Source organism: Manis javanica, chromosome 15 (assembly GCF_040802235.1).
Source record: "Manis javanica isolate MJ-LG chromosome 15, MJ_LKY, whole genome shotgun sequence".
NCBI lineage: Eukaryota > Metazoa > Chordata > Mammalia > Pholidota > Manidae > Manis > Manis javanica.
Genome location: NC_133170.1, coordinates 68,611,246 through 68,638,271, shown reverse-complemented (window position 1 = coordinate 68,638,271; position 27,026 = coordinate 68,611,246). Strand labels below are relative to the sequence as shown.

Here is a 27,026-nt window from a genome sequence, read left to right as displayed (position 1 = left end):
GCGGGACACTCCGTAGTCAGAGGTGTGTCAGAACAGTAGGAACAAAAGGAAATTGGGTTGCGATTGGTTCGCAGGTCTTGTTCCTGGAACTCAGTGGGCGTTGCACGGAGGCTGAAGGGAGCGTGGCTGTAAGGCTCCGTGGTGCGCGCCTGGCGGTGCCTGGAACCCAGAGGCCATATGCCTCGGTACGCGCAGTTGGTCATGGGCCCCGCCGGCAGCGGGAAGGTGAGGATTTGACGGGAGGATAGAAAAGTCGGAGTTCGTGGGGTGCAGGAAGGTGAGGGTGAGGGAGAGGGTGTGTGTGTGTCTTCCTGGACACCTTGCTTCTGAAGGCTGGGCTTCACTGTCCTTTTCGTTGTACCCTCAAAGGAGATTCATGAATAGTTGCTGATATTTAGTGTATACTTCTGCCGCAGAGACTGCGCTAAACCCCTCATTTATTTCCATAACAATCCGGTGAGATGACCCCCTGATAATCCCATTTTACAGATAAAGAAAATGAGGTACAGAAAGGTTCATCTTTGCCCAAGATTACACAGCTAGTTACGTGACGGCTGGAATTTGAATTCGCTTTTGTTTCACCCAAGAATCTTGTCTGTCTTGGTCTCGTTAATGACTGTTTCTGGTACGTCTGGTATTGGACGCAATTTTAGGAGGTACACGGTTCTGACATTAATGAACATTGAGAAAGTTGCTCTCTTTCCAATTTCTTCAGTTTGTCTTGAGGTGAAAAGTTTGATGCTAGTGTATCTTCAACACTTGTTTAATCCTCAAGTCTCTAAAGAAAGAGATCTTAGGCCCAGAGCTTTCCACAGACAATTATATTTAGCTAAAAGAAAAAGTTTCAAGGTTGTATTTAATTTTATGGTTACTTTAATATTACGATAAATGTAACTCATTTTCTCTTTATAATAGTGATATAGTTTTTTCTTGTATATGAATATTAAAGGAATAATATTACAGGCATTCAAATATGGTACAAATGGTAAAGGTATTGGTTAAACAACAGGAGTGTTGCCCAAAGCAATCTACACATTCAATGCAATCCCTATCAAATTACCAACAGCATTCTTCAACGAACTGGAACAAATAGTTAAAAAATTCATATGGAACCACCAAAGACCCCGAATAGCCAAAGCAATCCTGAGAAGGAAGAATAAAGCTGGGGGGATCTTGCTCCCCAACTTCAAGCTCTACTACAAAGCCACAGTAATCAAGACAATTTGGTACTGGCACAAGAACAGAGCCACAGACCAGTGGAACAGAATAAAGACTCCAGACATTAACCCAAACATATATGGTCAGTTAATAAATGATAAAGGAGCCATGGACATACAATGGGGAAATGACAGCCTCTTCAACAGTTGGTGTTGGCAAAACTGGACAGCTACATGTAAGAGAATGATACTGGGTTATTGTCTAACCCCATACACAAAAGTAAACTCAAATGGATCAAAGACCTAAATGTAAGTCATGAAGCCATAAAAGTCTTAGAAAAAAACATAGGCAAAAATCTCTTGTACATAAACATGAGCAACTTCTTCATGAACATATCTCCCCGGGCAAGGGAAACAAAAGCAAAAATCAACAAGTGGGACTATATCAAGCTGAAAAGCTTCTGTACAACAAAGGACACCATCAATAGAACAAAAAGGCATCCTACAGTATGGGGGAATATATTCATAAATGACAGATCCAATAAAGGGTTGACATCCAAAATATATAAAGAGCTCACACACCTCGACAAACAAAAAGCAAATAATCCAATTAAAAAATGGGCAGAGGAGCTGAACAGACAGTTCTCCAAAGAAGAAATTCAGACGGCCAACAGACAGATGAAAAGCTGCTCCACATCGCTAGTCATCAGAGAAATGCAAATTAAAACCACAATGAGATATCACCTCACACCAGTAAGGACCACCACCATCCAAAAGACAAGCAACAAATGTTGGCGAGGTTGTGGAGAAAGGGGAACCCTCCTACACTGCTGGTGGGAATGCAGATTAGTTCAACCATGTGGAAAGCAGTATGGAGGTTCCTCAAAATGCTCAAAATAGAAATACCATTTGACCCAGGAATTACATTTCCAGGAATTTACCCTAAGAATGCAGCACTCCAGTTTGAAAAAGACAGATGCACCCCTATGTTTATCACAGCACTATTTACAATAGCCAAGAAATGGAAGCAACCTAAGTGTCCAACAGTAGATGAATGGATAAAGAAGATGTGGTACATATACACAATGGAATATTATTCAGCCATAAAAAGAAAACATCCTACCGTTTGCAACAACATAGATGGAGCTGGAGGGTATTATGCTCAGTGAAATAAGCCAGGCAGAGAAAGACAAGTACCAAATGATTTCACTCATATGTGGAGTATAAGAACAAAGAAAAAACCTGAAGGAACAAAACAGCAGCAGAATCACAGAACCCAAGAATGTGCTAACAGTTACCAAATGGAAAGGGACTGGGGAGGATAGGTGGGAAGGGAGGGATGGGGAGGGGAGAAAGGGGGCATTACGATTAACATGTATAATGTAAGGGGTGCACAGGGAGGGGTATGCAATACAGAGAAGACAAGTAGTGATTCTACAGCATCTTACTATGCTGATGGACAGTGACTATAATGGGGTTTGTGGGGGAGACTTGGTGAAGAGGGGAGTCTAGTAAACAATGTTCCTCAAAAAAAAAAAAAGATTATCTGAACCATAAGTTACAAACTGATAGCCCACCTCCAGACTATTGAACTTTATATTCTCTTATCTTGGAATGCTGTTCCCCTGGCTTGACAAGCACATTCCCATCACTGGGCTCAAATATCCCCTCCTCAGAGACATCATCCCTGAGTGCCCTACTTAAAGCTTTGTTTGAACTGTACAAGTCCTTGTGGAGACACTTTGTTTTGAGTGCTGTGTGTGTGTTATCAGAACTCTTCCCTTTGAATTCCACTTGTTGCACATAAGAGCAGCAAGGAGCTTTAGTTGTGGAGGCCATCCCAGTTAGAGACAAGAAAATTGAGGGGTAGAGTAGAGAAGCAGCTTCCCCACAGGTTCCCATTATACCCCGCCAGGTCTGGACCTGCAGCCCAGTCAGTCCTAACTTTCAGCCCAGTGCCTTTTCCATTTTCAGTCAGCTTCTTGGTCAATGAAAGCAGTTTTGGCCTTAGAGGACTCTGCCCAAGAGTTGTGGGGAATCTTTCTGGTGTTTAAGGGAGTAGCACTGCAAGTAGCACACTGCCTCTTGGCTCTGACACCTTGTGCCTTGTGACATTACAGAGCACCTACTGTGCCACTATGGTCCAGCACTGTGAAGCCCTCAATCGGTCTGTCCAGGTTGTGAACCTAGATCCTGCAGCAGAACACTTCAACTACTCCGTCATGGCTGGTGAGTGCTAGGTGGAGCCTTCCCCTCCTCCTTCAGAAAAAATAAGGCTGTGGGGAGGCAGTACAAGCTGGTGGCTCAGCATAGAAGCTGAAAATTTAATTATTTTAGTCTGGCCACCTGGTTTCATGGTGAACATTCATAACGCTGAAAGTCATTTGGTGACAGCCACTGATGCTGATATGTGTACCAGTACCCTTTCTTGGTCTCTGATTGAAGGATTAACTGAGTAGACTCCTCCCTCGCCCTCCCTTCTGTCCCATTCATGCTTAGTCCTGCTATAGTGAATCTGGTTTATTGCTGACCACAGTGTAGTAAGTATCCTCTAAGTATTTTGTTTTTATAGCAGAGAACATGACAAACACTATCCCTGCCTTTGTGGACCTTTAAGCAGGAAGATAAGCAATAAGTAGAATAACAAACAGATTATAGACTGTGATAAGGACTGCAAGTAGGCTGGTGTGAAGGAATAACTGAGGGACGTTGCTTTTAGTAGGGTAGTCGGGGACAGTGTCTCTCACGAGGCTGTTTGGGCTCGACCTAAAGATGGCAATGTGCTCACCACTCTGGGGAAAGGCCTTCTAAGGTGAGGGAACATCAAGGTCAATAAACAGTCTAGACATGGGAAAAGGTTTGGTTTGTTCCAGGAAGTGCTAAGATGATGAGCTGGCACATGAAGGAAAGAAGTGGGTAGGAGCTAGTAGGGCATTAGATGTTTGGTTTTATCCTGTTGTCTTTGTCTGTTCAGGCTGCTCCAGCAAAATAATACAAACTAGCTGGCTTATGAACAGAACTGTGTTGCTTTTATAGTTCTGGAATTCCAAGATCAGGATGCTAGCATGGTGGGGTTCTGGTGAAGGCCCTCTGCTGGGTTGCAGACTGCTGACCTCTTGCTGTGTCTTCACATGATGGAAAGGGGCCAGGGACCTCTGTGAGGTCTCTTTTTTTACATTAAAAATTATTTATTTATTTATTATTATTAAGGTATGATTGATATACACTCTTATGAAGGTTTCACATGAAAAAACAATGTGGCCTCCCCATACCGCATTGTAGTCACTGCCGAACAGTATAGTAAGATGCCACAGAGTCACTATTTGCCTTCTCTCTGCTGCACTGTCATCCCCATGATCCCCCCAACACCATGTGTGCCAATCATAGTATCCCTCAATCCCCTTCTCCCTCCCTCCCCACCTGCCCTCCCCCACCCCTCCTCTTTGGCAACTGCTAGTCCCTTCTTGAAGTCTATGAGTCTGTTACGGTTTTGTTTCTCAAGTTTTGCTCTGTTGTTAATACTCCACATATGAGTGAAATCATTTGGTACTTGTCTTTATCCGCCTGGCTTATTTCACTGAGCGTAATATCCTCCAGCTTCATTCATGCTGTTGCAAATGGTAGCATTTGTTTATTTCTTACGGCTGAATAGTATTCCATTATGTATATGTACCACCTCTTCTTTATCCATTCATCTACTGATGGACACTTAGGTTGCTTCCTTATCTTGGCTATTGTAAATAGTGCTGTGATAAACATAGGGGTGCATATGTCTTTGTGAATCTGTGATCCTGTTTTCATAGGGTAATTTCCTAGGAGTGGAATTCCTGGGTCAAATGGTATGTCTATTTTGAGCTCTTTGAGGAACCTCCATACTGCTTTCACAATAGTTGAACTAATTTACATTCCCACCAGCAGTGTAGGAGGGTTCCTCTTTCTCCACATTCTTGCCAACATTTGTTGTTTGTCTTTTGGATGGCAGCCATCCTAACTGGTTTGAGGTGATATCTCATTGTGGTTTTAATTTACATTTCTCTGATGATTAGTGATGTGGAGCATCTTTTCATGTGCCTGTTGGCCATCTGAAGTTCTTCTTTGGAGAACTGTCTGTTCAGCTCCTCTGCTCATTTTTTAATTGGATTATTTGCTTTCTGTTTGTTGAGGCGCATGAGCTCTTTATATATTTTGGACGTCAACCCTTTATTGGATATATCATTTATGAATGTATTCTCCCATACTGTAGGATGTCTTTTTGTTCTACTGATGGCGTCCTTTGCTATACAGAAGCTTCTTAGTTTGATATAGTTCTATGCGTTCATGTTTGCTTTTGTTTCCCTTGCCCCGGGAGATATGTTCATGAAGAAGTTGCTCATGTTTATGTCCAAGAGATTTTTGCCTATGTTTTTTTTCTAAGAGTTCTATGGTTTCATGACTTACATTCAGGTCTTTGATCCATTTTGAGTTTACTTTTGTGTATGGGGTTAGACAATAATCCAGTGTCATTCTCTTACATGTAGCTGTCCAGTTTTGCCAACACCAGCTGTTGAAGAGGCTGTCATTTCCCCATTGTATATCCATGGTTCCTTAATCGTATATTAATTGACCATATATGCTTGGGTTAATATCTGGACTCTCTCTTCTGTTCCACTGGTGTATGGGTCTGTTCTTGTGCCAGTACCCAATTGTCTTGATTACTGTGGCTTTGTAGTAGAGCTTGAAGTTGGGGAGCGAGATCCCCCCCCACTTTATTCTTCCTTCTTAGGATTACTTTGGGTGTTTGGGGTCTTTGGTGGTTCCATATGAATTATAGAACTATTTGTTCCAGTTCGTTGAAGAATGTTGTTGGTATTTTGTTAGTGATTGCATTGAATCTATAGATTGCTTTAGGCAGGATGGCCATTTTGGCAATATTAATTCTTCCTACCCAAGAACATGGGATGAATTTCCACTTATTAGTGTCCTCTTTAATTTCTCTTAAGAGTGTCTTGTAGTTTTCAGGGTATAGGTCTTTCAGTTCCTTTGTTAGATTTATTCCTAGGTATTTTATTCTTTTTGATGCAATTGTGAATGGAATTGTTTTCCTGATTTTTCTGCTAGTTCATCACTATTATATAGGAATGCAGCAGATTTCTGTGTATTAATTTTATATCCTGCAACTTTGCTGAATTCAGTTTTTCTAGTAGTTTTGGAGTTTATTCTTTAGGGTTTTCTATGTACAATATCATGTCATCTGTAAACAGTGATACTTTAACTTGTTCCTTACCAATCTGGATGCCTTTTACTTCTTTGTGTTGTCTGATTGCTGTGGCTAGGATTTCCAGTACTATGTTGACTAAAAGCAGGGAGAGTGGGCATCCTTGTCTTGTTTCCAATCTTAGGGGATCTCCTCTATTCTTTATATATTAGGTATCACATTCTGTAACCTTTGTCTATCCCTTGACTGACTTTGGGGGTCATTGATTTGATTTTGCATTTGCTTAGTAATTCATTATTCTACTTTCTTTGCTTCAGTTTTATTTCCTCTGGTGACAGCTATTTAGTCTTAGGAACACTTCTATCTATAACAGTCCCTCCAAAATACACTGTAGAGACAGTTTGTGGGTGGTAAATGCTCTCAGCTTTTTCTTTTCTGGTGATTGTTTAATCCCTCCTTCAAATTTAAATGATCATCTTGCCAGGTAGAGTATTCTTGGTTCGAGGCCCTTCTGTTTCATTGCATTAAATATATCATGCAACTCCCTTCTGGCCTGTAAGGTTTCTGTTGAGAAGTCTGATGATAGCCTGATGGGTTTTCCGTTATATGTAATCTTTTTTCTCTCTCTGGCTTCTTTTAATAGTCTGCTATTATCCTTGATCTTTGCCATTTTAATTATTATATGTCTTGGTGTTGTCTTCCTTGGGTCCCTTGTGTTGGGAGATCTGTGCACCTCCATGACCTGAGAGACTGTCTCCCTCCCCAGATTGGGAAAGTTTTCAGCAATTACCTCCTCAAAGACATTTTCTATCCCTTTTTCTCTCTTCTTCTTCTTCTGGTACCCCTATAATGCGAATATCGTTCTGTTTGGATTGGTCACACAGTTTGCTCAATATTATTTCATTCCTAGAGATCCTTTTTTCTCCCTGTGCCTCAGCTTCTTTGTATTCCTGTTCTCTAATTTCTATTCCATTTACCATCTCTTCTACTACATCTAATCTGCTTTTAAATCCCTCCATTGTATGTTTTATTTCAGATATTGTGTTCCTTACTTATTGAATCTTGGTCCTGAATTCTACACTGAGTTCTTGAATATTTTTCTCTAGCTCCATGAGCATATTTATGATTTTTATTTTGAAATATCTTTCAGAAATATTGATGAGTTCAGTTTCACTTGGCTCTTTTTCTGTTGTTTGTGGGATTTTGGGTTGAACCAGTTTCCTTTGACATGTCATATTTGTATGTGGTGCCCTTTAGTGCCCAGAACCTTTATTCCTTGGAGCAATGTCAGGGGTCACAGGGAAGCAGCGCTGGTGCCTGGGGGGAGGAAAGATGTGTTTCCTGCTTCCTGGCTGCTGTGCCTGTCTCCACTGCCAGAACCAGTGGGCTGAGTGCCCAGGTGTAAGCCTCTGAGCTTGGAGTTTGTATCTGCTGTAGGCAGGGCCTCTGTCTGGTTGGACTGACACCAGGACAGCAACTGCTGGTTTTCTGACATGGTGCTGCCCGGGAGGAAGGCACAGCAGGCTGCATGTCATCATGGGGGGCCTGAGAGCTGCATAGCCAACCAGGGGAATGGAGTGCATGAAGCTCTTAAAAGTTCCCAACCTGCTGGGCAGAGCGTGCCCAGACAATTTTGTCCACCTGTCATTTCTCCGAGCAGTAAGCTCTGTGCAATCCTTGCCCTTTTAGCAGCCCTCTCACTGTTAGGAAGTCTCTCAGACTGCCCGCCTTTCTTTTGTCCCAGAGCAGCTGGATGTGGATCCCTGTTTTCTACAAGCAGCTGGAATTTCAGTCTCTCCAAGTATTCTGCCTTCTTAGCTTTCCAACCCCACTAATCTCCAGAACATCATACAATGTATGTTCATCCCAGAGCAGATCTCCAGGGCTGGGTGTTCAGCAGTCCTAGGCTTCCACCCCCTCCCCGCTCCGTTTCCCTTCCTCCCACCAGTGAGCTGGGGTTGGGGAAGGGCTTGGGTCCTGCCAGATCACAGCTTTGGTATGTTACCCTGTTCCGTGAGGTCTGTTCTTTTCTCCAGGTGTATGCAGTCTGCCACAGCCTTCTTTCCTGTTGCTCTTTTAGGATTAGTTGTATTAATTATATTTTCATATTCTGTGTGGTTTTGCAATGAGGCCTCTGTCTCACCTCTCATGCCTCCATCTTTTAATCCACTGACTCTTTGTTTTTTTAAACACAGATGATGGCATTCTTACACAGAGTTCTACACCTTGCATTGTACACTGAACAGCGTACCTGGGAGATTGTATTATATCAGTGCTTAAAGAGCTTCTTTTTTATGGCTGCATAGGATTCCATTGTCTGGCTGTACAATACTTTATTAATGAATTCCCATGAGTACTTCTACAGTGAATAACCATGTACAGAAATAAATCATACACTAGTTTTTCTATAACTGTTAATTATCACTAGCAAGGATAATGGCTTTTGAATGGACAGATTTATGTTCTGGGCCCTGTCTATCCTTTTCAGACATCCGGGAACTGATCGAGGTAGACGATGTGATGGAGGACAACTCTCTGCGCTTTGGCCCCAATGGAGGATTGGTATTTTGCATGGAGTACTTTGCCAATAATTTCGACTGGCTAGAGAACTGTCTTGGCCACATAGAAGATGACTACATCCTTTTTGACTGTCCAGGTAAGTCAGCAATTTGAATGTGTCCCTTTCCTTGAAGTTGTGCTAGTTCTGTCCTCAGTGAGAAAAAGTGGAGTGAGCATTTGTAGCCCTAAACCATACTGTAGTAAGAAACAAAGCATTTGCTCATTGGTTCTAATTCATTCACTGAGTTCACTAAGTGCTTTCTTTGTACACTGGGCATAGCACAGAAAGCCAAGCACCTATGGTTTCTGCCCTCCTGGAGCTTATAGTCAAGTGGGAGTGCCAGCAGTATAAATAAAAATCACCCAGATTACCATTTAATGTTTATTTGTGACAGATGGCCTCACTGTAGTAGCACAGACCATCATGCAGTGGGACAGGGAGAAGAGGCTTCTGATCAAGTTGCCTGTAAGCTGGGCCGTGGGATGATGGTGAGGGAGGCTGTGGGCACAGCGCGCTGAAGGCCTGAGGCAGGAAGAAACAAAGTGGGCTTGAGGTACGAAAAGGCCAGTGTAGCTGGAGCACCATGAATAATGAAAAGTATGGGATGAGGCTGGTAAGGGACAGATAATCACACAACTTCTTAAGCCAAATTGTGAAATTTAGGCTTGAGTCTAACGTAGCTTTGATCATTCATGGCTCTCACTTTTTTTCCCCCCTTGCTTTTATTTATTTGTTTGTTTGTTTGTTTTAAATTAAGGTATCATTGATAGACAATCTTATAGAGGTTTCACATGAACAACATTCTGGTTTCAACATTCACCCCTATTTTCCCTTAGTTTTAATTGACCATACATACTCCCACAGAAAAGGGCATACATCATAATCTGTGTAGCATTTGATTTTAACTGGAAAAAGCCAAAGTATGGAGAATCTCATTTTCTGCATAAACTGAATAGTTTCCTTGGGGCTCCCATGGAGGCAGTGCCGTAGGTGTTAATTTACTTCAAGACACTGTAAGACCCTTTACAATTTTGAGTATATTACTTATTACCATGATTGACTTCCTTCTTAACCATCTTATGGGAAAAATCTTTTCCTGTAATCTGATGATATATTTCCTGATTGTAATATTATTGTAATGTCTCCATGTAGGTCAGATTGAGTTGTACACACATCTACCTGTGATGAAACAGCTGGTCCAGCAGCTAGAACAGTGGGAGTTCCGAGTCTGTGGAGTTTTCCTGGTTGATTCTCAGTTCATGGTGGAGTCATTCAAGGTTTGAGGATAAATCTGTTTTCGGTCATGGGCATAAGCAGGTGACAGTGTCCTTTAATCATTGTGAGATTCTGGCCACTTCAGAAACTATACTCCAGAATTATTTAGTATCCCTTATTTTTATAAGAATGGATTTTTAACTCAAAAAAAAAATGTTAAATTATGATATCATATAGACTGTGGGGAACTACTTACCGAGAAAAATGAGGCAGCTGTATATTTTGTAAGTCTGTTTTATATTTTCTGAGGACCTTTTGTCTGGTTGATTTCTCAAACAAACTTGATTTCTCATTAATAGGTCTTAAGGAACATTCAGGGAAAGGAGGTTAAAGGTATTGTCTAAATTGAGATTTGTGATCATTGAAAATTAAACCTATCCCTTCCCTCCTTATCTTTACCTTTGGAAACTGAGGGGCCACCATGTGATTTGTGGCCTTTTCTTTAGGACTGGTACTTGTTACTCAAGCCAATTTTGCTCCAGGGAGGAGGAGAAGCCTCTTATGTAGAGACCAGGGAACTTTGTTGGCAGCAGTTACCTCATCTTCCCTTTTCTGTTTACTCTTCCAGTTTATTTCTGGCGTCCTAGCAGCCCTGAGTGCTATGATCTCCCTAGAAATTCCACAGGTTAACATAATGACAAAAATGGATCTGCTGAGTAAGAAAGCCAAAAAGGAAATTGAGAAGTGAGTTCACATCTTCCATTATCATCAGTTGCAGAGACGTGAGCTTCTGTCAGTCTATAAGTCTAGTTTCCTGATTTATTCTTCCTTTTACTCATCAGTCTTCTTTCTCACTTTTTAGGTTTCTAGACCCAGACATGTATTCCTTACTAGATGATTCTGCAAGTGACTTAAGAAGCAAAAAATTCAAAAAATTGACTAAAGCTATATGTGGACTGGTATGCTTCTTAAGATTTTCTTTTTTAAAATGACCTGGTCAGGCATTTAATCACATCTAGCAGTGGCTACCATTATGGAAAGCACAGTCCAGTTCTTTGCAGAGGGGGAGACGGTGGTGGGAGGCTGCGGGTTGACTGGTCAGTGGTTTAATTTAGAAGTAGCTACTGGTGGTAGGTGATAAATGAACTGACATACCTATTCCATACATTTTGAGAGTTCAGAGCTGTCTGTGTCCTTTTGAATTTTCAATGGTTGTTGAATTTAGATAAATACCTATGAAATAGTAAATGTCTAGTTACATAAGTTAATAAATATTCTAGTTAGTCAGAGGTCAAAAAAATCAATGATGATTTGCTATTCTGTCTCTGTCCTTTCCCTCACACACAAATGTTTTTAATCAAAAGTTTAAATGGTTATAAATTCAAATATAAGTTGAAGATTAAGTATTTCACACAACTTCAGAATGATCCTTTCCAAAACCCCCAACTTGTAGATTGATGACTACAGCATGGTTCGATTTTTGCCTTATGATCAGTCAGATGAAGAAAGCATGAACATTGTATTACAGCATATTGATTTTGCCATTCAGTATGGAGAGGACTTAGAATTCAAAGAACCAAAGGTAATTTTTGATTATTGGCTTTAGTAAAAATGTTTGCCTGCACTGACTGGCCTCCAGCATAATCTCAGCAACTGCTTAAGTTAATTTTTGTCTGAATGGCAGTGGTAACCTGGGCTTTTCTGGGCCATCTCTGAAACTGCCACCTGCTCAACAAATAGTTTTACTCTACCTGTTACTGAAGCAATAATACTTAGTCACTTTGTCCTGACAGCGTGTGCAAAGGAGGTGAGATCCAGTTGAACTTGGGCTGCCCTCACATATGTTGGTGGAAAGCCTGGTGATAGTTGTCAGTGGGCACCTGTCACAGCAAACTAGCTGAGAATGGGTGTGGGTATAAGTTCAAGTAAGAAATGCTTCTGATGAGACATAGCACTTTAATTACTGCACATCTGGAAAAATTCTATCAGTCATTCCCTTTGTTACTATAAATGACACCTGGGACTACTGCTAGGCATTAGTTCCTAGTAGAGCATTACCTGAAAAATTTGTTAACACATACTAGGTCTAACTTAGGGGAAATGAATGTATTTTCTACTTTGTTTCCTTTGTGTCAGGAACATGAAGATGAATCTTCTTCAGTGTTTGACGAATATTTTCAAGAGCATCAGAATGAATGAAGAATTTATTAAAAAGTAACTGTATATGTGAAAGCTTGTGGCTGAACCAGCAGAACATTCTTCTTTTCAAAGGATACAATACTGAAAAGCTACTTTAATGAAAAATATTAGTACATGGCTCTTTATCAGCAACATGTCTTGAATCAAGTTCTTAATTATTCTGAGGCTGCTGCTGTTTAAAGTGGAATCTTTTAATATTATTTTAATAGCATCAATTTAGATATTAGAGGTTGAAATGAATGCATATATATTTGTATATAACACCACACCCGTGGAACAGCTAAGATCAGTTTACCTTTATTTTTACTGATGTTGTTATTTTTAAAGACTTTTTGGAGGGGCAGGAATTATTGTAACAAAAATATACATATGTGTGGTCAAAGGAAAAAAAATCTGGAAGGAAATAAGACCATTACTTATCTGTGTCTTTCAGTTTTCCTACATTGAAAATGTATTATTTGTATAATTAAAATATGAAAAGTTAACTATGTTTTAAGATATATAAGTATATAAATAAAAGAAGTAGAAAGATGGCACTAACCTTTTATTATACTCTTGTTTTCTACTCAGAATTTGAAATACTCAATCAAGGCAAATACTCGAATCAGTATATTTCCCCATGTGTCAGAATGTAGGCAGTGATTTCTTTAAAAATGCTGTTTGTAGTCTCTGAGCATTTAAAAATTGATACTTTCCTTGAATAATAATATGCACACAACAATGCAAAAGACAATTTTTCCTTTTTAATTTTTGTCACATTCAGTTGTTTATTTTCAGTATTTCTAAGTTCACTTGGGTTGGGTGTTATAACACGGGGAATGGCTAGTCAGTCAGCAGATGTTTCTCTGGCACCCACTTTAGGCCAGGCCTTGCTAAAGCAGAATAGAATGTCAAGTTTTTGAGTTCTGCCAGGCATTGTCCTGAGAAGCATTTTACATAATCTCATTTAACCCTTGTAATAGGCCCAGATTCCATTGGTCATTTGGTGCTTGATCTTCAGTTGATACAAATTAAGCCCTTATAGAAAAATCTGTGACTCAGGTTAAATTTTTAATCATTCTTGGGCCTAGATAGCAGAAGTACACCTGCAGTGTCAAAGTTGATCCATTTTAACTGAAGGTGCAAAATGTGAGGGGTCATAGCTGTCGGGTGATTTTGCCTGGGGTCAGCCAGGCTACCGTCAAGAGTTGGGTGTTCTCTTCATGGTTCTTGGGTGTGAGCTCTTCTCACTGGGGCAGTCAGGAGAACATGAGAGGGCAGCACAGAGTGTGCTGTGCTGTTTGGGGACTTTTCCTCTGGCCATCAGGGTGTGGAAAGGATGAAAATGCCCTGATTACCCAGTGTTGCTAATTCTTACACATTTTATTGTCATAAGGGAGGTGGGAAAATGAAAGGCAACTTTTCATTCACCTTCCTTGTTGCTCCTTAAATTATTCATGCCTGATTTAGCGTCTGGAGTCTGCCATGTGCCTCTGGGCAAGATGTGAAGGGCCAGATTCCATTTCTTTCCCCTAAGAACACTGGGGTTTCAAAGATGAGTATGACAATTCCAGCCCCCAAGGATTTCATTGTCTTGTTGGAGAGACTGGCATGATTCTGTGGATTAATTTATTGGTGAGTTCCAGCACTGGGATTGTTCAGGGCACACAGGGCCTTACTTTCATAGAGCTGACATGCTGGGTCCTTAAGACCAACCCCATATACACGGAAACCTCAGATAAGGAATGGGAAGAAGAAAACAGTAATGAAATGGAGAGTGACCTAGGGGCTGCTTTGGGCTTGTGGTCAAAGAAGCCGCCTCCTATAAGGTGCTATTTGTCCAGAGACCTAAATGATAAATCAGTTGTGGGAACATGAGGCAAAAGACTGGCAGAAGAAACAACCTGAGACAGCAATGAACTTGGCCATAATGGAAGAGGTAACCAAGAGGATGTGACCACCAACTGACCCCCAAGCTGGACCCTGGTAATTGAAGGCTCCCTACCTCTCCCTTGTCCTTGGAATATATGCTCTGCCAACCCTTCCCACAGTGGGAGCTGTTTCAAGGACATACCTTGAGGGAGTAAGGTGGTGTTGAGACCGTCTGGACATGACTGTACCAATTAAGGCCTCTATATGAACTTAAGATTTTGGTTCACAGGTCTAGAGATCTACTCACCTTATGGCTAAGAAAAGCCTTGTTAGTAAGTTCCCTTGGTTATTAAAACTTGCCAGGCAGCTGCCTCTGGGGACTCTCCCTGTGCACCGGGTGAAACCTCAACCTAGACGGGGGAGATTACTGATTCTTCGTGAGAAAGAATTCTTGAGCAGGTTGGACAAGAGTAGGTGTAGGTAAAATCGAAACATTTCCAGAATATCTTTGGCTTTGGTACATCTGCGTCTCAACAGGCATTCAGAGGAGGAAAGAAGTAGGCTTTAGTGCATTTGCATCTTTCCTCAGGGATGGAGAAGTTCATCTCCATATCAGTGGGTAATTACCTGGGCAACGGAGGGCTTATCTGTATCTGAGAGGTGAGGGGGAGGGCCCGTGTTGTTGGTGCTTGAGCAGGAGAGAGAGATGGGCTGGACTGCAGTTTTATAAGCAATGAATGGGTTTTGAACTTTATTTCTCCCTTTGATTGATTAAGATTTTTAGAGGTGTTTTGCCCCAGGATTTCCTTTCCCCGGACTTACATCTGGCACAGTCAGTAGGATTCCTCTGAACCTGAAATCTGTTATAATGGGTGCGACCTTTGGGAGGCCCACCCCAAAAAATGATGGAGAGAAGTGACTCTCACGCTGAGGAACTTGTGTCTACACTCGTGTGGTCGTGGAGCCACCACCACCACTGCTGGCCACGCCAACCCCAGCCTGTGGCCTGAGCCTAAGGCTACTGCTTCTGCCACTGCTGCTGCTTCTGCTGCCAGCTGGAGCCTGGTCACAACTATGGAAAAGAGCAGAGGTCAGGTACATCTTAGTAGAGAAGCAACTGGCTGCTGTGTACCATGCCTTGCTGGCTACGGACCATTGCCAGAACAGGTCTGACCAAGGTAATAACCACCTATCCCATCGTGGGGTGGGTGAGAGACTGGACTCAAAAACTGGCATGGCACAGACACCTACCTTATATCATGTGACTGGCCATTTGCCTTTGGCATCCTCAGGGAATAATGAAGCAGACACATTGGCCCAGGTGCACTGGCTAGAAGGAAAGCCTGCCTCTGATGTGGCCCAATGGCTACATCAGCATTTGTTGCACATGGGGCAAAAGACAATGTGGGCTGTAGCCCGTTGGCAGGGCTTGCCACTGACCTTTGAAGAAGTCAGCCAACCCTGGAAGGAGTACCCTACACTTTGTGCAGATCAGCAAACCACCAAGAGGGACCTAGAGCGTCTTTTCGCAGCCTGCGGTGACCAAGGCACCCACTTTATTGGACATGCGTTGCAAGGATGGGTGCAGCAATTAGGAATAAAATGGACATGGCCTTGGACATTTCCACATATGGACCAGTGATGGCTGGCTCTTCTGGCACCTTGGGGAAAAGGCCTGGAAGCTGGCCTCTTGTGTATTCCTGGAATAACAGCAAATTGGCCCCCGACAATCATGGTTATTTCCTTCTACAGTCCTTGTGGCCTGGATGTGACCCCAGGCTGCAGCTGCCATGTGATGGCTGGAATGGACGAGCTTTGGACTTAATCTGCATGGGTCTTTGAACCTAGCTGAATCTGCTGGCTTGAGAATTATGATTGTGTTGCTGTTGTCAAGAAAAAAATGCTTAAAGAGAGGACTGACTGTCTAATGTTTGGTAAAAGTTTTGTGAGCAATCTAGCATGATTGTTAGGAATGAGGAAACAAGTGTAGAAACATATTTTGTGCTTAGTGAGAGACTGTGCTATAAAGTACATTTACTTAATCTGTGTAGGCTGAATCCTCTGGCTTGAGGATTATCAAGATTTTATTGCTGTTGCTACTGAATGTTAACTAGATTGGTCGGAAGAGGGGGAGCTAGTAAATTGTAAGGCAAGATTTCTGGAGGGGTGGCCTGTAGGTAAAACTGAAACATTTCCAGAATTTCTCACCTGGCTTTGGTACATCTGCATATCAACAGGTGTTCAGAGGAGGAAAGAAGTAGGCTTACTGCATTTGCATCTTTCCTCAGGGGTGGAGAGACTCATCTCCCTATCAATGGGTAATTATCTGGGCAACAGAAGGCTTATCAGTACCTGAGAGGTGAGGGGGAGGGCCAGTGTTGCTGCTGCTTGAACAGGTGAGAGAGATGGGCCAGACTGCAGTTTTGTAAGCAATAAATGGATTTTAAACTTTAGTTCTCCCTTTGACTGATTTCGGTTTTTAGAGGTATTTTGCCCCGGGATTTCCTCTCCCCGAATGTCAAGCACTTTACATGTAGTTCATTTCACCCTCAAAACTATTGAGGTACTTGTTATCTCCATATTCAGGTGAGGAAACTGAGGCCCAGAGAAGTTAACTTACCCAAATTACACTGCTAATTAAATGTTGGAGCTGGGATTCAAACCCAGAGTTCACTTTCTGAGCCTTTACAGAGAGAATTGGAACACAGTACCTTCTCACTGCGCTCTCCTTTCCCCATTGTGAAAACCTGGAGGCTGGATTCATTCATTCACTGATCAAATATTTATTGACGCTTACTGTGTACCATCACTGTTAGAGGCGCCGGGGATGCATACAGTGAACAAAACAAAATCCCTGCTTTTCTGACGTTCACGTGGACAGACCACCACCAAAAGCAAACTAAATAATAAAAGAATCATTAAGAACCAAGAAGAGAGAAAAAGGATGACGCGGGGGTGGGTGCGTGGAGTGGGTTGAATTTAAAATAGTGTGATGCAGGGAATACTTCACTGAAAAGATGATCTTTGAGAAAAAAAACTAAGGCGGTCATTGACTCCTAGAATCCCCAAACTCCAACATGCATCTCTGTTGCCTGGGCAACTCACGCATGCGCGGCACTCACAGACCCTGCCTAGTGCTCTGGCGCCCCCCCCTCGCCCCCCACCCTCCGGCGCCCCTCGGACTCACGCAGCCGCAGCAGCCAGCAGCCGGACAGCAAAGCCGGAAGCCTCGCGTCCTCCCGTCGCCCTCCCTTTCCGGCTCACTTCTGCCTACCCCGCCCGGGCCGCCAGGCCGGAAGCGCCGTGCTCTCATCTCATCCCGTCTTTCGTGTGGGTCGAAAATCGGCGCTGCCAAGATGCCGGTGAGGGGCCAGAGTCGGGGTTGTGGGGAGACAGCGAGAACTGGGGAGAACAGCAGGAAATTGTGCGTGCGCCGCAAGAAGCGGGTTGGAAAAGGAAAGAGGAAGCGGGGTCCTGAGAAAGAGACGAGGGGAGGAGGCTGCTTTCTGTAGGGATGGGGCAGCCCCGGGCCCGTCGGCCATGGGGGGGCGGCGGAGTGGGCCGGAGACCCGGCGTGTGCGGGGAGGCTGCCTCAGCTCTCCCGCCCCCTTCTTTCCAGTCCCTACCCCTTCTCTTGCTCTTTCTGCACCCCCGGCCCTAACAGGGTTCCCCACAGCCTCACGAGAGTCGCCAAGCCAAGAGCTGCGCTATTTAGTTTTCAGATCTCAAGTGTGGGGCCTGGCTTCTCTCCTTTTCCTACGGCCCACTTCCTTCTTCGCCCCAGGGGGCGGGCTCCTCCAGCTGCTCGTCACTGTCAGACACCTCCCGGATTCCGCCTCGACCCGGAAGTGGCGGCCACCTCCGAGCCGCTGTACTGAAGGCTCCCAGAGGTGCAGGGTCGGCACCTAGTTTCCAAATGTTTGCTGTTTTTTTACACATCAGAGTAGGAGTAAAATTGGTGGTGGTCTGTTTGTCCTTCATTTCTGACAGCCAGTCTTTGCCGGCGGCGGGGGGGTAGATTTATCGACATCATGGGCCCCATTTCGCAGATTTGGAAAAAAGTTTCGATAAATTGATTATTCGCGCAACGAGCATTTACTGAACACCTACTGCGTGCCAAGTGCATCTCTTACAATTCTGGCAAGAGATAGAAGCAGCAACACTAGATAGCGTGTAAGAACAGAGAGTGATGACCAGAGCAGTGCCAAGAATTATGCACATTTCCTCTTCTCTCTCAACAAAATATCCTGGAGAAATTAGTAATAATACCAACAATACCTACTCTTAAGGAGTTTACATTCTAATGGAGGACAAACATGTACATGTAAATAAAGTTTCAGTTAATGTGACAGGCTATGAAGGAGATAGATGGGTAACAAAGACAGTAGCTGGTACAGGGGAGGGTGGAGGCTGTTAGACGAAGTATACTTGTGACCAAAAGGATCAAGCTAAAGTTAACAGATAAATATTTTATGAATCCCATAGCTACTGTTTAACTCCTGATGTGTGCCAGGCAGGCCCTGAGCTACACACCCTATATAAATTATCCCATTTAATCCTTGCAGTGACCCAATGAAATAGATATTATTCTCATTTTGTAGATGAGGAAGCTGAGAGGCTTAGAGAAGTAAGTTTCCCAAGGTTGCGCTCTAGTGGTAAAGCCAGACTTAAAGCCAGGACTCTAAAGCCCTGTGCTCCTTTCATTTACACATAGAGCATCCTGGACAGACCCTGTGATTGCTTAATATCTGCCTTCTCCATTAGCTTTTAAATCCTTCAAGGATGGGGACCATCACTGTTCTTGCCTACCTTTCTATCACCATGCCTTGCACAAAGAAGGTGCTTAGTGATTATTTGGCAAATGAATAAATTTATGAATGGTATCCATGTTGTCTTGTCTTACAAAAAGCCAGACATCTTGTAAAAAGCAGAACTAGGAATCAGTATACAAAAGCTGTCATAAATGTGACTTTATTCTTTCTTAACTCACACCTACCCACCAAAGGCAGTATTTTAACTCTTCATTGTACACATTTGGAAATGGGCTAAGAGAAGGAAAAAGTGATGTCTTGGTCAAAAACATAATGCCAGCAAGGGGCAGAGCTGAAAAGCCAGTGCTTGGGTTCTGGTTTAACAGTTGGGGTTTGGGTACCCCTGATTTATGTAGTGTTTGCCTATTTGTGTGGTATGCATTGTGATGTCACCAACACAGAATTGGAAGAGATGCACAGTAGCACACCATTATCGTCTTTCCACCTTAAAGATACAAAAGATAACCTTAAGGTCACAAACAATGATAAATTTAAAAACAGCAATGAGTTTTGAATATTTATCACCTGTGTTTTTAATATAACATTGCAAATTTATATACTTTTTAATAACAGCTGTGTTCAGTAGCCATCTTGCCTTAAAGTTTCTCAAAATTCAAGTTGGTTTTCATGAGCTAGTAAGAGCCACCTCTACCACATGGCTGCCACCATCCCTTTTTTCCTCTGCCCTAGTGACTCTTGGGTGGGTTACTCTTTGGGGAATGTACTTGTCTACCCCATTGACATTTGCTCTTTCTGCTCTGATTCTTACTTGACTTCTCACTGCAGGCTTACCACTCTTCTCTCATGGACCCCGACACAAAACTTATTGGAAACATGGCACTGTTGCCTATCAGAAGTCAGTTCAAAGGACCCGCCCCCAGAGAGAGTAAGTCAGAGCTCCTTTCCATTTCCTGTGTCTCAGATTGCTCTTGTATTTTCTATTTGCTTGATGGAGATTCCATTCTAGACCTTTGAAGATCATGGTATATGTTGCATCTAGTAGGAAATGGGGTATTATTACTCATTTCTCCAGGATATTTTGTTGAGAGAGAAGAGTAAATGTGCGTAATTCTTGGCACTGCTCCGGTCATCACTCTCTGTTCTTACACGCTGATCTAGTGCTGCTGCTTCTGTCTCTTATAAAATACCATGTCCCCATCCTTTCTGTGTCACCAAGCTGGAAAAACAAAACATTTCAATCTATCTCATCTAAATCTACTTCCTTTATTCATTCTTCAGGATTTTCATTTTTAGCAGTATCTTGATCTTAAATTTTAAGTGTCCTGTATATAACATTACTAATTTTTTCCTTTGCTTTTCTGAATTTTATATCATCTTTGTTTGTAGTTACTTTTCTTTTTGAAACCAACTGTTCGGAAAGCTCCATTCTTTCCAGACAATGTGTGATGAGATTTCTGACACCCCAAGATGTTCTGCCACCTGTGTAATTTGTATTATATTAGACATGATTTCCCTGTACCCAGAAGGGTCTGCACTGAATTGCATTCATGGTTTCCCAGATCATGGTTTAATTACCAATTTTGTACTGACCCCATCTCCATTCCTCTGCCAGCCTATATTTGACTAGACTGCCTCTTAATTTAATTTTGTTTTCAGCACCAGTTGGAAGCTCAGTAAGCTTAATAAATTTGGTGAGTCACTACAGTCTCTACCCGATTTTGAGATGAAAAAAAGGGAACAGTTGGGCAAAAAAGCAGACCAAGAAGGAGAGAAAAACATAAAACATAAAAGAATTACAGTGCAAAGAAAGAATGAGAACCAATGTTAGCTCAGACTCCTTGAGAAGAACCCTTTTCATATGGTTACAAAATGCTGTATAGAACAGCAGACAGTTCAGTTGACCAAGGATGAAGTAAATCTGATTGCCACCTGTGCACTTTTTGGGCCCTTGAGGGAGAATGGGATTCCAAGAAATAAGATCCTCATCATTTCTGTAGACAAGGATGACCTGTTACTCTTATCAAGGGACTGGATTAGAACTGAATTGAGATTATGGGGGAGGGTAAGATTCTGCTATGAACTAAGTAATTGTTAGCATTAATCAAATTAATTTTTTTACATCCAGCAAATATCTTTTGAACATCATTTATGTGCCAAACACTGTCCTCGGTTCTGAATCTTATAGCCCATCCCCACCCCCTACCATCCACATTACATTTAGAAGAACTAGCTGGTTTTGTAAACATTACTGAATCCTCTGAGAAAATTTCCTTTTTGCAGATAAGAAAATAGATTGCAAATCTAAAGTTAGGCTTCTGTTAAAATCCTTTAGCAGGGGAGTGAGCAAGGGAAAAGACAGCTGAATTACAGAGTATTAAAACTTGAGCATTACTTGCACTTCTGCTGTGTGAGAGAGAGAGCAGTCATGGACAAGAAATATAAATAACTGTCTTTGCATTGCTGAAGCCAGCTGCCGGATATCAAGACCCTGGGATTTTGACCTTTTTTTAAGTATAAAAAAGAGAAAAGAAAAAATTGCCAAAGAAATTGTGTAATGAGATCTGTCTTTGTCATAACTGTATTATGTCTGGCCATTCTCAGGCTCTAGCCACCTAGAACATCTTGTGCAAGTATATTTTAAGTCATAGTTTTGATAAAAAGAAAACTTAGATATGAACTCCAGTGTGTAAATATGTGATGTTTAAATGACAATTGAGAGTTTTTCCGTGAACTACAGTATGTATAATCAAATAAAATTATATTGAATACTTCTTATTTTTAAAAAACATTTCATTACAAATTAGTCTACCTATGTCCCAGTCTAGTTTTATAAATGCATTGAGTGATGTCTGGAATGATATTCACCAAATGTTGATAGTTGTTATTTCTGGGTAGTGAGTCTTAAGGTGACAACTGAAAAAAAATTTTTTATTGATGAGTTTATCTTCTAAGTATGTATAACTTATATTAAAACAATAAAGCTATAAGAATAAACCTTGTACTTCTAGAAATTGTTTCTAAATATTTTATATTTCAGTAGCCTCATTTTATTTTACTCAACTTTAAAACTCTTAACCACTGAGCCTTGGTTTTCTTCCTTTATATCCTTTCTGGGTGTTATTTTTGGGTTTGACTAATGTTCTCTATCTTTCTCCTTTTGTGTTCTGCTTAGCAAAAGATACAGATATTGTAGATGAAGCCATCTATTACTTCAAGGCCAATGTCTTCTTCAAAAACTATGAAATTAAGGTAAAGTACAGAGCTTTTAAAGTTTAGTTTTCTGGTGGGAATAATATCTACTTGGCAGTCATGGTTGATCTGAGGAATAAATAAAATAAAATGAAATTATATGATTTTTAAAAATCAGGATAGTCTCTAATGTTAGACTGTATATCACTATTAGCTTCTCATTTTTCCTCCAAAGTCTACACCAGGAGTTGGCAAACTACATCCTGAGGGATAAATCTGGCCTCCACTTCTTTTTGTAGATAAAGTTTTATTGGAACGCAGCCACACAAATTTGTTTCTGTATTTTCTGTGGCCACTTTCGTACCACAACAGCTAGGTTGAGTAATTGTGATGAAGACTATATGGCTCCCAAAGCCTAAAATATTTAAAATCTGGTCCTTTACAGAGGAAGTTTGCCAACCCAAAGCTAGATGCTTTTTTATTCAACATTAATTAAGCACCTACTATGTGCCAGTCCAAAACTAAAAAGTCCTAGACCTGAGATGGAGAAATAAAGAAACTTCAGTAACTCTGACCCTTTCCTCAACCACCCTTTCTTCCCTTCTGCTCTTAGTTCTTGTGAGGAATGAGCTAAAGGAGAAGATAGCAGGGGAGTGACAGAAAAAGAGAGGAAGAAATGGAAAAAAAAAAAAATCCCTGACCTCCTCCTAGGAGCAAGTTACAAAAGCTGTCAACAGATTTCCTTGATAATATGCTAGACTATGGAACTTCAACCTGTCCTTTGCAGACTTTGACCTTTTGGAATCGAACAGGGTTTAGAATCATTATTTGTATATTCTTGGTCTGAAAACTGTAGTCTAAACAGTCTGTGATACTAACAATGTTTTATGTATGTACTGTGTGGTCTAAGTGTTGTGTTTGGAATTGTGTAAATAAATATAATTCTGCCACATTGCATTCTCTCCTTAAGTATCGTATGATCTTAAAAATAGGGAGATGTGTAGTTTGTTTACTTAAAACTATAAGTCTGTGTAAAATTTGACCTGCAGTATGTGCCACAGTTGCTCTACAGCCATTCTTCCCATTTTCCTTTTGGTTAGATCAAGAGTTGGGCTTATGGAGCTCTTCAAGAACAAGGCGCATGTGAAACAATTGCTTCCTCTTTTAGAGTCATGAATGTTTTTGTTCTCAGCAAAGATCCTGAAGTGAAAGCGCTTTTAAAAATTAGCCAACCATATGGTGCACCTCAGGTTTTGGAGGCTGCCTTGTTAACTCTCCTTCCTACACAGAGGAAGGGGCTGTCAGCACAGCTCCATGGGAAGCCATGGGCAAGGTGGGAGACCAAGGAAAGCAGGAGCAGCCACAGCTCAGAGTGGAAGCTGGAAGCTCCCTCCCTGGGATCAGACAGAAAGGGGGCTTGAGAAGACTGCATTTGGAGAATAGGAATTTTTGATGCTATAGTAACTATACTTTTACAGTTTTCAGTTAATAATCAAAAGACAAAGATGGAATTCATTTATTGCACAAAACTGTTATGTTTGATCAGTACTGCTTCTAAGTTTTGTTTTACCCCCTGTAGAATGAAGCTGATAGAACCTTGATATATGTAACTCTCTACATTTCTGAGTGTCTAAAGAAACTCCAGAAGGTAATTAAACTTGGATGATCATGTATTGTGAAAACAAATTACTATTAGGTATTCACCCTCATAACTATCTGGACTTGTTGAAACCTTAAGGACAAGTAGAAAATATTTCTTCTGACTTAAAGAACTTCACAGACAAATCTGAATATAGACTTCTAAACTTGTACCGTAGTTGACTAATAAGAAGATAAAGGTATTGGTGTTTTAAAGCTTTGCATGTGTTTTCCCAAGACAGAATTCTTGACCAAAAAATGTCTTTTAAGCTCTTGGTTCAAAGGTTCTTAACCTGGGGTCCAAGGATAGAATTCAAGGGTTCATGAACTTGAATGGGAAAAAGATTATATCTTTCTTTTCACTAATCTGTAATTGAGATTGAGCATTAACTTCAATTTTATTTAAAGAAAACAACAACCCACAGTAGTATTAGCAATACCTGTGACTTATTATCTGGTAGAAATCACAGCATCTTCATATTATATTTAGATATTTTAAAATTCTGTTTACATTGATTAGTGAAAAATTTAGTTAGGGCTACTGGTGGATCTTGTTTAGTGCATTAATATAGAAGCACATGTGTGACTGTCATAAATTTGGTTTTTTAATATTACAATTATTGTGTTGCACTAAAATTGGTTTCTTTTGTAATTCTGTATGTTTTATTTAACAGATTATTCTGAGGAGTCTTTAGGCTTCAACAGGTTATAAAGGGTACCAAAAGCATTAGTAGTCCCAGCCATAGCTACTTAGACTAAAAAATTGCAAGTTGCATATCATAGTTTTCCCTATAAATTACATGTGTGTGTATAATTTTTTTTTTAGTGCAGTTCCAAAAGCCAAGGTGAGAAAGAAATGTATACACTGGGAATCACTAATTTTCCTATTCCTGGAGAGCCTGGTTTTCCACTTAATGCAATTTATGCCAAACCTGTCAACAAACAGGAAGATGGTAAGAATGGGGTCTCTGCCTCTCTCGGTATGCACAAGATTTTCTCTATTTGACTACTTCCCCCCTCCTTTTATTGCCTTGATTGGTGTACAGGTTGAGAGTAGAATCAGTACCTTACTAGTCACTCTCAAAAGGTTCTTGGCAATAAGTGTGACATGTAAAGAATCGTTTGGCTCAAAATGAATGTAGTTATAAAATATAGTTTGGATCGGAATGAATGTAGAATATAGTTTGGATGAAAATGAAAGTGGACTGTCATTTCTATTTCTTACTCTATTTGAATATATTGAAATATAGTACCAAGTCAGTGTCCAGACCAGCAACCAGCACATTTGGGATGTGTCCTCAGATACAATTTTTTTTACTGTTCTACCTGCTCCTTATTTTAGAAGTGATGAGAGCCTATTTACAGCAGCTAAGGCAAGAGACTGGACTGAGACTGTGTGAGAAGGTTTTTGACCCTCAGAATGATAAGCCCAGCAAGGTAAGACCTTTGCTTTGCCCATTTAGTTGATAACATTGCTTTTTATCCTGAAGCCACCATTAAGCAAATCAAGGTTTCCTATTGTAAGAATACTTTTTGTTTCTGCATTGCAGTTTTACTTGACCTTGTGTGTGTGCCTAGTACATAGTAGGGGTTCACTGAATCACAATAATGGATTGCATGTAATAAAAATTCTGGTTGTATGTTCTTATGTCAGGGCATTGTTAACCCACAGGATAATTTGTGTGAGAGATCTTGAGTATATTACAGCTATTTGGTCATTATATAATTTCAAGTAACTTAAAGTCACTTAAAATGTTTACATGTGTTTTCAAGAAGTCTATAAGGGATGCCAGACTAATACTGAATTTGTTATTAAATAAACCCCTGTTCTGACCTTTCCTTGAAAGTACATTGTGATTTGACTGCCACTGTTCATTCTGTTTTGTCCCTTGTTAGTGGTGGACTTGCTTTGTGAAGAGACAGTTCATGAACAAGAGTCTTTCAGGACCTGGACAGTAAAAGCATCCTGGGCAGACACTGTCTTCACAGCCATGGGCAGCATTTCACAGCAAGATGTACACAGTTCTTTGCCTTTATTTCACAAATTTTTAAGAGAAGAGAGCATGTCTTTACTTGAAAAAGCTCTTTATCAAGAATTTGGGTGGGTGGGAGAGAGAAGAAGGGTTGTCAAGGGGTGATTTGAAATTTCCTGCAGTTTTAAGCTGGTGTTTAATAAGTAAGAATAAAGAAATTTCTACATTCCAGCTCAGAAAAAGTTTATTGCTTCTTTGACAGTAACTTAAGTTTTTTTGAGGTAATATTCACCCTTTTAAAGTGTACATTTCAGTGATTTTTTAGTGTATACACAGAGTTTTCCAACCATCACTGATTGTGGAACATTTTCACCGTCCCAAAAGATGTGCCTCTCTTTAGCAGTCACTCCCTATTCTTTTCGTGCTCCCTCTTCCTCTTTTCCCTAGTCCCTGGTAACCACTGATGGACTTCCTGTCTCGTGGATTTGCCTATTATGGACATTTCACATAAATGAGATCATGCAACATGTGGCCTTTTACATCTGGTTTCTTTGACTTTGCATAATGTTTTCAAGGTTCATCATGTTACAGCATGTATCAGTACTTCATTCCTTCTGTCTGCAAATTGTGGTAAAATATATTTATAACATTTGCCATTTTAGCCATTTTTGAATGTTCACTTCACTGGTGTAATTACATTAACAATGTTGTGCAGCCGTCACCATTCTGTATTTCTAAAACTTCTTGCCCCAGATAGAAACACTAACCATTAAACCTGTTAACTAACTGCCAACTCCTGGTAATCTCTCACCTACTTGCAGTCTCCGAATTTGCTTATTCCCAGCACCTCATATAAATGGAATCATACAATGTTTGTCGTTTTTTGTCTGGGTTCTTTTACTTAGCATAATGTCTTTAAGGTTCATTTATGTTGCAGCATGTGTCCATACTTCATTCCTCTGTATAGCCAAATAATATCTATTGTATGGATAGACCCCAATTTTGTTTATCCAGTCATCAGTCTATGGACGTCTGGGTTGTTTCCACATTTTGATTATTATGAAACAAAGTTGCCAAGGACATTTGTGTACAAATTTTTTGTGTGGACATGTTTCCATTTCTCTTGGTTATATACCTACTAGTGGAATTGCTGAATCATATGGTACCTCTGTTTAACTTTCTGAAGAACTGGGAGAACTTTTTCCACAGTGGCTGCATTATGTTACATTCTCACCAGCAATGTATGAGGGTTCTAATTTCCCTGCATCCTCACCAACA

At 41.0% G+C, this 27,026-nt stretch overlaps 2 protein-coding genes across 3 annotated transcripts; both read left to right on the top strand.

Moving 5' to 3' along the window:
• Positions 1–68: 68 nt before the first annotated feature.
• On the top strand, positions 69–12,861 carry GPN3 (GPN-loop GTPase 3). 2 transcript variants are annotated; one of them, XM_017665964.3, is made up of 8 exons: positions 69–225; positions 3,278–3,386; positions 8,840–9,007; positions 10,064–10,188; positions 10,755–10,870; positions 10,989–11,085; positions 11,580–11,708; positions 12,263–12,861. In XM_017665964.3, the coding sequence occupies exons 1-8, from the start codon at positions 178–180 to the stop codon at positions 12,323–12,325; spliced, it is 855 nt and encodes a 284-aa protein (XP_017521453.1). In that variant the 5' UTR covers positions 69–177; the 3' UTR covers positions 12,326–12,861. The 2 variants fall into 2 exon arrangements, with proteins under 2 accessions (XP_017521453.1, XP_036869959.1); XM_037014064.2 differs by having other exon boundaries at positions 153–277.
• A 4,407-nt stretch (positions 12,862–17,268) lies between these two features.
• ARPC3 (actin related protein 2/3 complex subunit 3) lies at positions 17,269–26,620 on the top strand. The gene is made up of 7 exons (XM_017665984.3): positions 17,269–17,538; positions 19,774–19,873; positions 22,121–22,197; positions 23,717–23,785; positions 24,602–24,728; positions 25,118–25,212; positions 25,672–26,620. The coding sequence occupies exons 1-7, from the start codon at positions 17,284–17,286 to the stop codon at positions 25,732–25,734; spliced, it is 786 nt and encodes a 261-aa protein (XP_017521473.2). The 5' UTR covers positions 17,269–17,283; the 3' UTR covers positions 25,735–26,620.
• The last annotated feature ends 406 nt before the right edge of the window (positions 26,621–27,026 follow it).

Bases quoted from the DNA above. Each gene is read 5' to 3' on its own strand.
- ARPC3 (XM_017665984.3), top strand. From the start codon at position 17,284: ATGCGCGGCACTCACAGACCCTGCCTAGTGCTCTGGCGCCCCCCCCTC. The intron at 22,198-23,716 runs GTAAAGTACAGA...TACCCCCTGTAG, and splicing joins TCAAAAACTATGAAATTAAG to AATGAAGCTGATAGAACCTT. The intron at 25,213-25,671 runs GTAAGACCTTTG...GTCCCTTGTTAG, and splicing joins AGAATGATAAGCCCAGCAAG to TGGTGGACTTGCTTTGTGAA.
- GPN3 (XM_017665964.3), top strand. From the start codon at position 178: ATGCCTCGGTACGCGCAGTTGGTCATGGGCCCCGCCGGCAGCGGGAAG. The intron at 3,387-8,839 runs GTGAGTGCTAGG...TATCCTTTTCAG, and splicing joins CAACTACTCCGTCATGGCTG to ACATCCGGGAACTGATCGAG. The intron at 11,086-11,579 runs GTATGCTTCTTA...CCCAACTTGTAG, and splicing joins CTAAAGCTATATGTGGACTG to ATTGATGACTACAGCATGGT.